The sequence below is a fragment of the Pristiophorus japonicus genome, chromosome 15, assembly GCF_044704955.1.
Source record: "Pristiophorus japonicus isolate sPriJap1 chromosome 15, sPriJap1.hap1, whole genome shotgun sequence".
Lineage (NCBI taxonomy): Eukaryota > Metazoa > Chordata > Chondrichthyes > Pristiophoridae > Pristiophorus > Pristiophorus japonicus.
Genome location: NC_091991.1, coordinates 141,677,816 through 141,691,672, shown reverse-complemented (window position 1 = coordinate 141,691,672; position 13,857 = coordinate 141,677,816). Strand labels below are relative to the sequence as shown.

The 13,857-nt window shown below is 42.9% G+C and overlaps 1 protein-coding gene across 1 annotated transcript in view; it reads left to right on the top strand.

Moving 5' to 3' along the window:
* The first annotated feature begins 4,893 nt into the window (after positions 1–4,893).
* Positions 4,894–13,857, top strand: part of ciita (class II, major histocompatibility complex, transactivator) — a 52,207-nt gene continuing 43,243 nt past the window's right edge. The window contains exons 1-5 of the mRNA XM_070901758.1: positions 4,894–5,035; positions 9,639–9,731; positions 9,877–9,942; positions 10,656–10,721; positions 12,188–12,274. Coding sequence (XP_070757859.1) covers positions 4,894–5,035; positions 9,639–9,731; positions 9,877–9,942; positions 10,656–10,721; positions 12,188–12,274 — 454 coding nt within the window. The remainder of the gene's footprint in view (positions 5,036–9,638; positions 9,732–9,876; positions 9,943–10,655; positions 10,722–12,187; positions 12,275–13,857) is intronic.

Sequence of the window (13,857 nt, the reverse complement as noted above, 5' to 3'; positions counted from 1 at the left end):
TTCCATTCCATTGTTTCTTATAGTCTGAAATCCACAGAAGTAAATAATAGCTCAAATGTAAGCTAAGAATGGTCTTCACTAGCTCCGAAATAAGTTGATAGAATTGTTGTTGAAAGTAGAAGGCATGAGAGAACAGGATGTGCCCAATCTGTAAACCGAGACTGAGGATGCAATGCATTATGCCTTGTAAAGTCCAATTTATATGGCATTTAAAGGGAAATGACCTAATCCTATTTGGCTGTGCACATTGCAGGTTCCTAACATTTACATTACCTTTAATAAACAAAGATTTCAAAATAAAGGGGGTGAAATTGCCTTAGGCTCCAATTGGGGGCGGGGACTTGTCTGAGGCTGGGACTTTTAGCGCCTGTGCAGAAATCCTGCCCCCTGCTGCAGAATTGCCCTTACGCCCCTGAAAGGAAGCGGAGTGCAATCTTGCGCGCTTCACTTCCTTTGGGAGTGGTAACCGGGGCGCTGACACGCTTCAAGGCCCCTCCCCTTCGATTAAAGGGGAGGACCACTGCGCACTCTGCGTGGCCTCTGATGACCTCCACTGGGCCACCAGGGCAGCGTGCGACTGGGCCAGCAGCCCAGCACCCAAGACAGAGTGCCGGGCTGCACGGTGGTGGCCCGGACCACACTAGGGCCGCCATCGTTGAGCCAACCCGAGAGTCGGCTGACAAAAAAAGATGGCGCTGGGGCACGGGCGCCCTCCCCTTTAAGGAGTGTCCCGAGAGGGCATTAAGGGATCAGCGTGGGGCACTGAGGGGTTGCCGCGTGAGGTGATGATGTAATCGGCGGTTGCGCGACGGCCAGGGGCACTAATGAGGGGCATGCCGCTGCAGCAGCCTCCCAGGTAATTTCCCAGGAGGCGGTAGCAACTCCTGCTACAGGTGAAGAGTGTTCTGCCCCCCTTCTCCTCCCCCCCGCAGGCGCTAACGTGGCTATAAAAAGGGGCAATTTCGCCCCCAAAATGTTTTATGCATTAAGGTACCTGTTGTTTGGCATCAATCTCAAATGTCTAAAAAATGTAGGCAGTAAATAATGTTTGTAAGTTGTAAGTCAAACATAAAACGGAAGTACCAGTATTGTAGTTCAGCTAGGCAGATATCTGAGAACTGAGGGAAAATGACAAAAGGCTGATAAGCATGTGAGTTGATGGAAAACTGATTGGAGGAATTTGTGAGTCAGAAGCTGTTTATCGAGCCCTTAGATGTTGTGGGACTTAACTAATAGTGGAGGAATTCCAATATTTGAATTCATTTACCCTTGATTCGTAGACTACCTCCTTTACAAAAGTTGGATCCAGTTCTGTCTTCCTTGTAATTGTAAAATGGTCTCAAAATTTTACCTGTTTATTAGCCTCAAATATATATTGCGACATCTCCTCATGACAAACCAGCATTTAAAAGTGGTTCAAGTGGTTTCACTGTACTGGAGCACAACATTTGCCTTTTTACATGATGCGCACGGTTGCAACCACAGTTCGTTCTTGCTCTGATGCTTTTTCACCCATGACTTTTGTTTATCTGCACTTAAATAATCAGTGCTCCATTTGCACCCTGTGGATATACGTCATGCAAATTAGTAACATAAATTAGTAACAAAATAAGTCAAAATACTTGTGGCTAATTCTTGCCCAGTAAACATGGTTCAGCCTAATAGAGATTTCATCTAAGCAGCACTGGAGATTATGGACTCATGAGCTGGCTATTTGAAAGAGCTATCCATTTTAGTCCCACACCCTCAGCTTTTCCCCATAACCCTGCAAATTGGTTCTTCAAGTACATGTCCAATTGCTTTTTGAACATTCCTATGGAATCTGATTCCACCATCCTTTTCAGGTGGTGCGTCCAGATCATAACACCCCTGTGTGAAGACATTTCTCCTAATTTCCCATCTAGATCTTTTGCCAATTATTATAAATGTATGACCTCTGGTTACCAACCTACTAGCCAGAGGAAACCGTTTCTCCCTGCTTGCTCAATCAAAAAACCCTTATAATTTTGAATACCTCTATTGGGTCTCACCTTCAGCTTCACTGCTCGAAGGAGAACAATCCCAGCTGCTTCAAACTCTCCGCGTAATTGAAGTCTCTCATCCCTGGTATCATTCTGGTAAAGCTCCTCTGCACATCCTTCCTAAAGTGTGATGCCCAGAATTGTACGCAGTACTCCAGCTGAGGCCTAACCAGTGATTTGTAACAGTTGAGCATGGCTTCCTTGCTTTTGTATTCAATGCCCCTAAGGAACTATGAAGTTTTTGGAACTTTTTTTTATACATCAAAACTGGTGCCCAGTCACTAATGGCACCATAGATGTAATTGAATTAACACTATCTATTAGAGGAATAGCTAAGTCTAGTGAATATTGCTCCATCTTGTACAAGGCTCCATTTTTAGTGTAACCAGTGTATAGATTGAAATGTATGTATTGAAATCATCTTGTTAATAGCATGCCATGCACACAAAGTTGGAATTGAATTTCTCCACACAATTGAGGCAAAGGTTATTTTTCTCATTGAATCTTCCCCACAAATATGCAGGAAAAATAACATCCATGTGTAAAGTAGATTTTAAATCAATTACATGATACGTTTTCTGTTTTCAGATGCAATCAGACTTATTTTACATTTTCAGCATTTGTTTTAATTTCAGATTTCCGGCACTTACAGTTTTTCTCTATCGCTATTACAAACATTTCTATCTCACTAAATTTAGGGCTGCCATTCTATGCATCAGTCCCTGGCCAAGAGTGTTAAACATAGACCTGCTCTCTGACCTCCCTGAGTGATACTCTGTAACCTGTCAGCAGGAAGTGGAAGAGAGCAGTTAAAGCTTGTCTGATTTGCCCTGCATCTCTGTGGAGAAATGATTGTTCTTAATTCAGTTTCTCTTAACAGCGCTATTGAGATGAAGAACCCAGGAAGATATAGTACGAGCATTCCCTAACATTGTTTGTTCGGACAGTACCACACTGGGCCTCCATGGTAGGCCTGTTTGAAGGTCAATTTGAGAGAAGTGAAGGAATAGCATCAGAATCCGGAGGTGTCAGATTATCTTGATGACCAGCCATTATATATAATAGCTCCAGGGTAATATGTAGACTGCGTCTCTCCTATTTTTTCACATGGCAGTTGATGATTCTACCATTCCCATTTACACCTTCTGGACTCATCTTTTGTTTCTTAACTTGTCCAATTACCATCTCTTTTGCCTTGCGCCATCCATCCCTTTTGTCATTTAATCTCTCCTGCCTTCCATCCTATCACAGACCTTCCCTTTTGTTCTTTCCTCCTCTCCCCTCCCCACTTTCCGTGCCCTGCACTTATTTAAAATCTGTTACATCTCTAACATGTTCCAGTTCTGACGAAAGGTCATCGACCTGAAAAGTTAACTCTCTTTCTCTCTCCAGAGATGCTGCCTGACCCGCTGAGTATTTCCAGCATTTTTTGTTTTTATTTCATATTTCCAGCATTGTACTATTTTATCATAAATATATATATATATATATAAACCAACAGAGCTCTTCATAAACCATTGAGACAATGTTAATTCAACCTTGAGATGGATTACTGTGTTAGAACTTCAACCAGTGTCATTCTGCACGGACCAAGAGCTGGAAAGTGGGATTAGGCTGGATAGCTCTTGTCAGCCGGCGCGGACACGATGGGCTGAAATGGCCTTCTTCTGTGCTGTAAATTTCTATGATTCTATGATTTTATAATCAGATGGAGATTGTATGGTGAATAGGTTCATTTCATTGTTGGCCAGGTTTTCTTTGCCACAGTGAATATTTGGCAGGCTTGTAACACAATGGTACAAACACTCTGCTGAAGTGAAACAGAAAGTAACCAAGACAAAAACACTTTCGTACATTACAACCAAGTCAAAACTAAACATGCTTTTTTGAATGCAAATCTATAGCCAGCGATGACTTTCGCAATGTATTTTTTAGGGGCAGCAACTGACTGCAGATTATGTAACCTTAAACAAGAAAATGTGAACTTTTGTCATGACATTGCAGCAGGAAATAGATCACATTCGCTGGCAATTCTGCTTCAAAATCTACAGGCTTGTTCTTGCCCTGGACAGGGTCAAAGTGATGTCCTTGTCACTGATGGGGAACTTGTGCCTGCACAGGTTTTCCTTTAACTCGCAACACAATTGTTGTGAGTCTTCCTCCAGGATCTGAGCCATAAGTCAGTGGACTGGGGCGAAGAGGGGAGAGGGAGATTCACTCCAGAAGCATCAGCAATATATTGAATACAGGTTAATGCTCTCCTCTGTAACATGCTGTTGAATAAAATGTGACACTGCACAGTACGTGATTTCAATCCAGATCAGTCTGGCCAGTATCATAGCAGCTCTACTTTAATTGTGAAAGCCTGCCAAATACTCACTGTGGCAAAGAAAACCTAGCCAACAATGAAATGAACCTATTCACCATACAATCTCCACCTGATTATAAAATCATAGAATCATAGAAATTTACAGCACAGAAGGAGGCCATTTCAGCCCATCGTGTCCGCACCGGCCGACAAGAGCTATCCAGCCTAATCCCACTTTCCAGCTCTTGGTCCGTGCAGAATGACACTGGTTGAAGTTCTAACACAGTAACCCATCTCAAGGTTGAATTAATATGGACTCAATGGTTTATGATGAGCTCTGTTGGTTTATGGTGACTATACATATATATATATACATATATATATATATTTAAATAATGTTCATATTTGCCAAGTATCCCCCATTGCTAAAATTAGAAGTTTCAGTCCAGCAAATCCAAGATTTTGTGCTCAAATTTATCATCTGCTCTTCAGCATCTGGTCATGTGATGCTGATATTTTGTACAATGATCTTCAATTTCTGTGCATTTGTTTTTGTTCCCAGACATGAGAAGTCAAAGCGGCACCATTGAGTTGCCGTCACTGAAAGACCACAGCTACTTGGCTTCGCTTCAGGAGGACCAGCACTCCGCTCAGATGGCGCTGCCCAGCACCTGCGTCCAGAATGCAGAAGCAGCTAATGCAACAGGTCTCTGCTCCAGCAGCTTTTAGGAAATAAGAGAATCTTGCACATTATCAGTGAGATGCATCTGTAGACAGATTCTTTAAAAGCACTTTTGCGCAAGCAGAATGTGGCATGCTATGAGATTGAGCGTGAAAATTAATTTGTGGAGGAGTCTTTGAATTCTGGCGTTTTGCACACACAGTCTGGTAAATGGTGCAAGTAGTCTGTTGCATATTGTCGGCTATACACTTAATTGTTTGCTTTGCTCATTTTTGAACTTAATAATGGTCATTCACCAACGTTGCGCTGCTAGGTTAGGAGTCCCACCCACGAGAAACTCCTATCTTGAGTGGCTTGAGTCATACCTGACACACAAGGAGATGGGCATGGTTGGCCAGGACATTGCAGCTACATCATCATCATCATCATAGGCAGTCCCTCGGAATCGAGGAAGACTTGCTTCCACTCTTAAAATAAGTCCTTAGGTGGCTGAACATTCCAATACGAGAACCACAGTCCCTGTCACAGGTGGGACAGATAGTCGTTGAGGGAAAAGGGTGGGTGGGACTGGTTTGCCGCCCACTCTTTCTGCTGCCTGCGCTTGATTTCTGCATGCTCTCGGCGATGAGACTTGAGGTGCTCAGTGCCCTCCCGGCAGCTGTAAGACATTGCTGAAAGGGTTCCTCAGGGCAGTGCCCTTGGCACAACTATGTTCAGTTGCTTTATCAGTAATATTTCTTCTATTGTAAGGCTAGGAGCTGATGATCCTACAGTGTGAGTTCCATTCACATCTCCTCTGGAAATAAAGAAGCCCATCCCAGCTTACAGCAGAAGCTAAATAATATCCACACCAAGCCTCTCTATAAGGCTCAGGTCAGGAGTATGATGTAATACTCAGCACTTGCTTTGATGGGAGCAGCCACAACAACACACAAGAAGCTTGACACCACCCATGACAAAGCGGCCCGATTGACGAGGGCCTTGCGACTGAGCTCAATATCCACCCCCTCCATCACCGGTGCAGTGCGGCACTATCCACACCATGCACTGCAGCTACTCACCCAGCTTACTTCAATAACATGCTCTAAAAGCAAGCCCTGGGGTAATGCAACACTCACTCTGAAGTGTCTGCCTAGATTATGTGAATTGGCATACAAATGGGTATGATCTGATAGCCATTATAGAGACATGGTTGCAAGGTGACCAGGACTGGGAACTAAATATTCAGGGGTATTTGACAATTTGGAAGGGCAGACAGACAGAAAGAAAAGGAAGTGGGTTAGCACTGTTAATAAAGGATGAGATCAATGTGAGAAGCGATATTGGCTCAGAGGATCAAGATGTTGAATCAGTTTGGGTGGAGATGAGGAATAATAAAGCTAAAAAGTCACTGGTGGGCATGGTCTATAAGCCCCCTAAACAGTAGCTACACTGTTGGATGGAGCATACATCAAGAAACAATGGAGGCTTGTAATAAAAGAACGGCCATAATCATGGGTGAGTTTAACCTTCATATTGATTGCACAAAGCAACTTGGCCAGGGTAGCCTTGAGGAAGAGTTCATAGTGTATCTGGGATAGTTTCCTTGAACAGTACAATGTGGAACCAACCAGGGAGCAGGCTATCTTAGATCTAGTACTGTGTAATGAGACAGGATGAATAAATGATCTCGTAGCAAATGATCCTCTAGGAATGAGTGACCATAATATGGTTGAATTACAAATTCAGTTCAAGGGTGAGAAAGTTGGTTCTCAAACCAGTGTCCTAAGCTTAAATAAAGGCGTCTACAAAGGTATGAGAACAGAGTTGGCTAAAGTAGACTAAAGAATGGGCAGGGGCAGACATTTAAGGAGATATTTCATAACTCGCAACAAAATATATCCCAATGAGAAGGAAAGACTGTAAGAGAAGGGATAACCATCCGTGGCTAACTAAGGAAATAAGGGAGAGTATCAAATTGAAAACAAAGACATACAATGTGGCCAAGACTAGTGGGAGGCCAGAGGATTGAGACATTTTTAAAAGCCAGCAGAGAATGACTAAAAACAATGATTGAGGGAAGATAGATTATGAAAGTAAACTAGCACAAAATATAAAAACAGATAGTAAGAGTTTCTACAGGTACATAAAAAGGAAGAGCAGCTAAAGTAAATGTTGGTCCCCTAGAGGATGAGACTGGGGAATTAATAATGAAGAACCGGGAAATGGCAGAGACGTTGAACAAATATTTTGTATCGGTCTTCATGGTAGAAGACACTAAAAACATCCCAATAATGGATAACCATTGGGCTATGGGTAGGGAGGAACTTAATACAATCGCTATCACTAATGAAGTAGTACTAGGTAAAATAATGGGACTAAAGGCAGACCAGTCCCCTGGACCTGATGCCTTACATCCGAGGGTCTTAAAAGAAGTGGCTGCAGAGATAGTGGATGCATTGGTTGTAATCTACCAACATTCCCTGGATTCTGGGAGGTCTCAGCAGATTGGAAAACTGCAAATGTAAAACGCCTATTTAAAAAAGGAGGCAGACAAAAAGCAGGAAACTATAGACCAGTTAGCCTAACTTGTTGAGAAAATGCTGGAGTCCATTATTAAGGAAGCAGTAGCGGGACATTTGGCAAAGCATGATTCAATCAAACAGAGTCAGCATGGTTTTATGAAAGGGAAATCATGTTGACAAATTTGCTGGAGTTTTTTGAGGATGTAACGAGCAGGATTGATAAGGGGGAACCAGAGGATGTGGTGTATTTGGATTTCCAGAAGGCATTCGATAAGGTGCCAAATAAGAGATTACTGCACAAGATAAAAGTTGACTGGTTTGGGGGTAATATATTAGCATGGATAGAGGATTGGCTAACTAACAGAAAACAGAGAGTCAGAATGAATGGGTTATTTTCCGGTTGGCAAACAGTGACTAGTGGGGTGCCTCAGGGATCGATGCTGAGTCCTCAATTATTTACAATCTATATTAATAACTTGGATGAAGGGAACGAGTGTAATGTAGCCAAGTTTGCTGATGATACAAAGATGGGTGGAAAAGCAAATTGTGAGGAGGACACAAAAAATCTGCAAAGGGATATAGACAGGCTAAGTGAGTGGGCAAAAATTTGACAGATGGAGTATAATGTGGGAAAATGTGAGGTTATCCACTTTGGCAGAAATAATAGAAAAGCAAATTTTCATTTAAATGGAGAAAAATTGATAGGTGCTACAGTACAGAGAGACCTGGGGGTCCTTGTGCATGAAACACAAAAAGTTAGTATGCAGGTACAGCAAGTAATCAAGAAGGCCAATGGAATTTATTACAAGGGGAATAGAGTATAAAAGCAGAGAGGTCCTGCTACAACTGTACTGGGTATTGGTGAGGCCGTACCTCGAGTACTGCGTACAGTTTTGGTCTCCGTATTTAAGGAAGGATATACTTGCATTGGAGGTTGTTCAGAGAAGGTTCACTAGGTTAATTCCGGTGATGATGGGGTTGACTTATGAAGATAGGTTGGGCCGATACACATTGGAGTTCAGAAGAATGAGAGGTGATCTTATTGAAGCTTGTAAGATAATGAGGGTGCTCGACAAGCTGGATGCGGAGAGGATATTTCCACTCAAAGAGGAAACTAAAACTAGGGGACATAGTCTGAGAATAAGAGGCTTCCCATTTAAAACTGAGATAAGGAGAAATTTCTTCTGAGGCTTGTAAATCTATGGAATTCTCTGCCCCAGAGAGCTGTGGAGGCTGGGTCATTGACTGTATTTAAGGCAGAGATAGACAGAATTTTGAGTGATAAGGGAGTAAAGGGTTATGGGGAGCGGGCAGGGAAGTGAAGCTGAGTCCATGATCAGATCAGCCATGATCTTATTGAATGACGGAACAGGCTCGAGGGGCCAAAGGCCTACGCCTGCTCCTATTTCTTACATTCTTATAAAAGGGAGTAACGGTAGCCTGAGATTCAGGGAGCAGAGCAGTGAAAGCTGGCATACAAATCCTAGTGGCCCAAGTGCCTGCAGGTGAATGCTGGCTATGTTTGAAGAGACGGAAACAAGAAAACAAAGGAATAAAGAGGAAGGAGAGCCCCATTACAATCAGCGGCCAGTATGTTGGTCAGTTTGCGAGGCCAATCCTGCGTGGTTTTACTCAACGGGTTTGCGTTGGGCAGGCTTCTCACTCGCCCAGTTAAAATCGTGTCAAAGGCGCAAATGACACAGTTGGATCCATATTTGAATTTAATCATGAGGCAAAAAGCTGTGGTCTTTTTGGTGATGCGTTGGCACCCTGAGTCCGTTCCACAGTAACAATAGCGGTAGATGGGTTTCTGTCGGGAACGTGCCAGTAAAGTCGGTTTTCATGCCGGGCATTTGGGTTAACTAACATCTGTCTTCCTTTTGTGCTCTGTGTCTCATCATGTTTTGTGCTGTGTGGGCTCACTCTCCTTCCTCTTTATTTGTTTTGTTTTGTTATGATTCAATTTCTTCTTCTCCATACATAACCAACATTCAATAGACGAGAAGTTTTCCCTTTAATCGGAGGTGTGGCAGTTTAAGGAACTTTTTCACTGCTTTCTAGATTGTATGGTTTTGATCTCTGGCACAAACATGGCTGAGTGTTCTTTTTTCTACCCATTGCAGGTCTCGATGGTAATCATTATGAACTTTACACCGAGATTTTAGATGATTTCTGCGAACTGGAGACATGTTGCGAACAATACGAAGGTGGAATAGGTACATTTTTATCATTTTGACTGATTCTCTCCCTAGCAATCTTTCTAAATAAGCAAAAGAAGCAGAGAGCTTACGAATGGATTAGTTAAATATGGTTCACAGTCTCCAACCTAATTAATAAATGTGCCATCTCTTTATTGTACAGAAGGAATTTTGAAGTATTTACAGGATCCACGGCCACTGAACACGATAGCACTGGAGCAATACTTTGGTGCGTTTACCTACTACAAAAGATTTTTGAACTGTTCTCTTCAAAATTTTACCCTTTGTTTCAAAGAGCTTTAAACATTGAATATGATGATCTGTCTACTGTAGTATCCAGTGATATATTTCCCAAAGAAAGTGAGGGACAATCGGAGGGAGCGTAATCCCAGGTTGCACTCACCTGCTTCCCAGTGTCAAGCTACAGAACAGTAATGGTAGAGGTCGAGTATGGAATGGTGCAGGGGATTGGGAGGGGTTTAAAAATTCTTCAAGTAACAAATATGACCTTTATGAAAATAATATTAAGTGAACTGTGTGCTGAAATAACAATGATCAATTATCGCTTTACAGAACTTGCCTGATTTTCATTCCATTCATTTTAATGTCTTTGTACCAAATTCAGTTTGATTTTGAAGTTCTGGTCATTGCAATAAGTAAGCTCAGAAAGGATGCCCAGAGCATCTGCTGAAGTCTGCACTTTGTCAATGTATGTTTTATGTTAGTTTTCAAATGCAAGATATTGGTAGTAATGGATGGAATCATGGAGTGAATTTCCTCGTCGGCGAGCTTTCCGCCCAACTTTCACCAAAGTTATGGTAGTGCAGCGGGATAAGCCCCGAGGAAGTTCACTCCAAGAATGACTGCCAGCAAAATTCCTGTTTGGACAATAAATAGCTAATGTCGGTGACTTTTTGATGATTTTTTTGTATCTTTTAAAAGATGAAGACATGCTACTTGAAACTCAAGAACTGACGGTCAGAAGTACTCCATTAAGCAATGCTGCTTGTAAGTTTCTTCATGAATAATGAGGGTATGGGCCTACATTAGTATGGAGGCAAAAGACAGTCTACTTATTGTAGGACCATCCTCTAAGTCGAGTCATTTGATCAATCAGACTGTCCTGATTCTCACTCACCTCCATGCCTGCAGTTATGTTATTGCTATCTGATAGTTGGAGAGAAAATGAAATGGGGGCAGTTTTCATCTTTAGGTGCAAAACAGTTTAAGATCCGCCAAAATCCCAACTGCTAATAAGATGCAATTTATATGTCTAATCTTATTTGCATAATGATTCAGAATTACAGGTGCAAACTCCACTGGTTTTCGGGATGACACCATGGGGGTGACTGTCAACTGCCTATTTCTTGCTTGAAAAACAGGCAGCCAGCAAGTGAAAATCGGGGCACCTCTGCCACTCTATTAACAACCAAGGCCCACCTGATGCAATTTTCGTGGGCGACAGAGTCCTACACCTGTTTTAGCCTGAGACGCAGGGCTTAGCAGAGAGCAAAAGAGGTGTGAATGGGAGTCTTACTTTAGCTGCTCTGATTAGGTCATTGAACTTCTTCTGAAATGGCTACCATGTCCTAGGAGCTATGCTGCTTGCATTGTTATTAGTAACCAACCCTCTCCACTGCGGCTGTACTATTTTGCCCAAAAGAGGGAAAGTGGGCCTCCTTCTCGCTGCTAACCTCATCCGCAGCACCAACTTCTATTTTCAGCATGAAAAAGCAGCTCCAAAATTTACCTATCGAAAAGTGCACCTCCCCTTTAATAGGTGCAGGCTGCCTTTAAATAGCGGCAGCCCTGCTTGAATTCCCACCCTGCAGAACTGCCTATCGATAGCACAAATAGCCCCGGCAGCTCACTGTTAATATTAAAATAAAGCCCCATCAGGAAAATCATTAGGGCCTCCCCTCGATGATATCGGGTGGGTGCAGTGGACACTCTACCCACCACCTGTTTGATGTACGTGCTAGTCTTAGCTTCCATTAGATAATCATGTTTACAAGCAAAAGAACTATGAATAAGGTTAATGTAAAGTACTCACAGGGCGTACACCTCTTTTGAAATAATGTTTCCACTTGTGGGGGAGTCCAAAACTAGGGACTATAACTATAAGATAGTCACTAATAAATCCTATAGGGAATTCAGGAGAAACTTCTTTCCCCATATCCTCTCTTTCTTTCTCCCTTGTGTCTATATCTCGCTTCCTCTTAAATGCATCTATGCTATTCGACTCGAATACTCATTGTAGTAGCGAGTTCCACATTCTAACCACTCACTAGGGAAATAAGTTTCTCCCAAATTGCCCATTTGAATTTATTAATGACTATCTCATATTTATGGCCCCAGCTTTGGATCCCCCACACGTGGTACAGGAAAAGGAAATCCTGAGCATAAATTATAAGAAGTAGATAACTTTTATTAGATATTTTTTTAAACTGTGCTTTTTAATCTTTTAACGCCAGGCTACAGCTCGTATTCCACCAATAATGAAACTGTCTGCCAGAAGTCTATTGCCCCGTCAGATAGAAAAGCAAAAAGCAGAAAGAGAGGTAAGTCAATCATTCAGCAAAGCCTGGCTTTAGTGACGCCAGATTATATTAGATAGTGTGGAGATCATACACCTGGAGGAAGCATTTTGAGTAACGAGGAGGGTGTGTCAAAGAATGGGAGAACATTGGGACCCAAAATAATCTTTATCATTTCAAAACGCTCAAAAAGGAAAGCTGACGGAAGACATCGGAAACCAAAACCACAACTCGTAGTTTGTGTCCTTCCTTTTTTAAAAAAAAACCTATATTTTCAAGTTATTTTTCTCAATTTGTTTATTTTTGGGTTTTTTGTTTAGCTCCATGCACCAAAAGGATAATAGTTAAGGATATCAGGAAACACGTTCCTGGGGCTCTGTCAGTAAAATTCTGAAGTGTGCCACTAGGAGGTGCATAAGAGGGACCCAGCATGATTTTCTTCTCTCCGGTCCCTTCTGCTTCTACTTCCAGTCTGGGAATTGGGAAGGCTGAGAGTTCCCTTGTGGGGCCGAGAGGAGCACTCCTTTCCACTTACCTGGTGGGCCTCTTTGTCCTTACCGGCAGCTAACAATGTGGCGGCCTCCCCACTCGGGCCCCAGTTAAAATGCCGTCGGGATTAACGCCCGAGGACCCCGATTAGCATTTATATATGAGGCCACCTCCCGAGTCCGGTAGGTGTGTCATCTGCCGCCAAAACCAACTGCATTAAAATTGGAAATGGCGGGAAATGGAGCCATTCCATTTCAGCTGCTCACTTGATCTGTTCCCGCCCAACAGGGAGGGTTAAAATTCCTCCCCGGTCTCTGCTCCGTGCTCAGGGGAGCGTGACTGAGATAGGGAACTTGTCGAGCTCGTAACCGGAGAGAAGTGGTGTGCGTTTTTCTTATTTTCTACCATCTCCTCACATCCTGGAAGTGTTGACTTTTTCTCCGAGCTGTGGTTCCATAGACACCAGTAGCACTCTGATATCTTTCTTAAGTAACCAAAGCTTTTCCGATGCAGCCATCTCTGTTGTGCATTGCCAGCATTTTCCAAATTTTGCATTATTTTCTTTTCATCCCTATGGTCAGGTGGGAACAAGGTGGGAGCACGATGAAAATGGTGGTGTAGAACTTCCCGCCCTGTTCCCACCGATGTCTGGTAAGGGCATTGAAATGTGCGGCCAAGGTGGTCACCGAAAGCAGGCATAGAATCATAGAAATTTACGGCATATTAGGAGGCCGTTCGACCCATCGTGTCCATGCAGGCCGACAAAGGGCGATCCAGCCTAATCCCACTTTCCAGCTCTAGGTCTGTAGCCTTGTAAGTTACTGCTCCTCAAGTGCATATCCAAGTACTTTTTAAATGTGGTGAGAGTTTCTGCCTCTACCACCCTTTCAGGCAGTGAGTTCCAGACCCCCACCACCCTCTGTGTGGAAAAACTTTCTCCTCAAATCCCCTCTAAACCTTCTACCAATTACTTTAAATCTATGCCCCCTGATTGTTGACCCCTCTGTTGAGGGAAATAGGTCTGCCCTATCCACTCTATCTGGGCTGCTCATAATTTTATACACCTCAATTAGGTCTCCCCTCAGCCTCTTCTGTTCCAAAGAAAACAAACCCAGCCT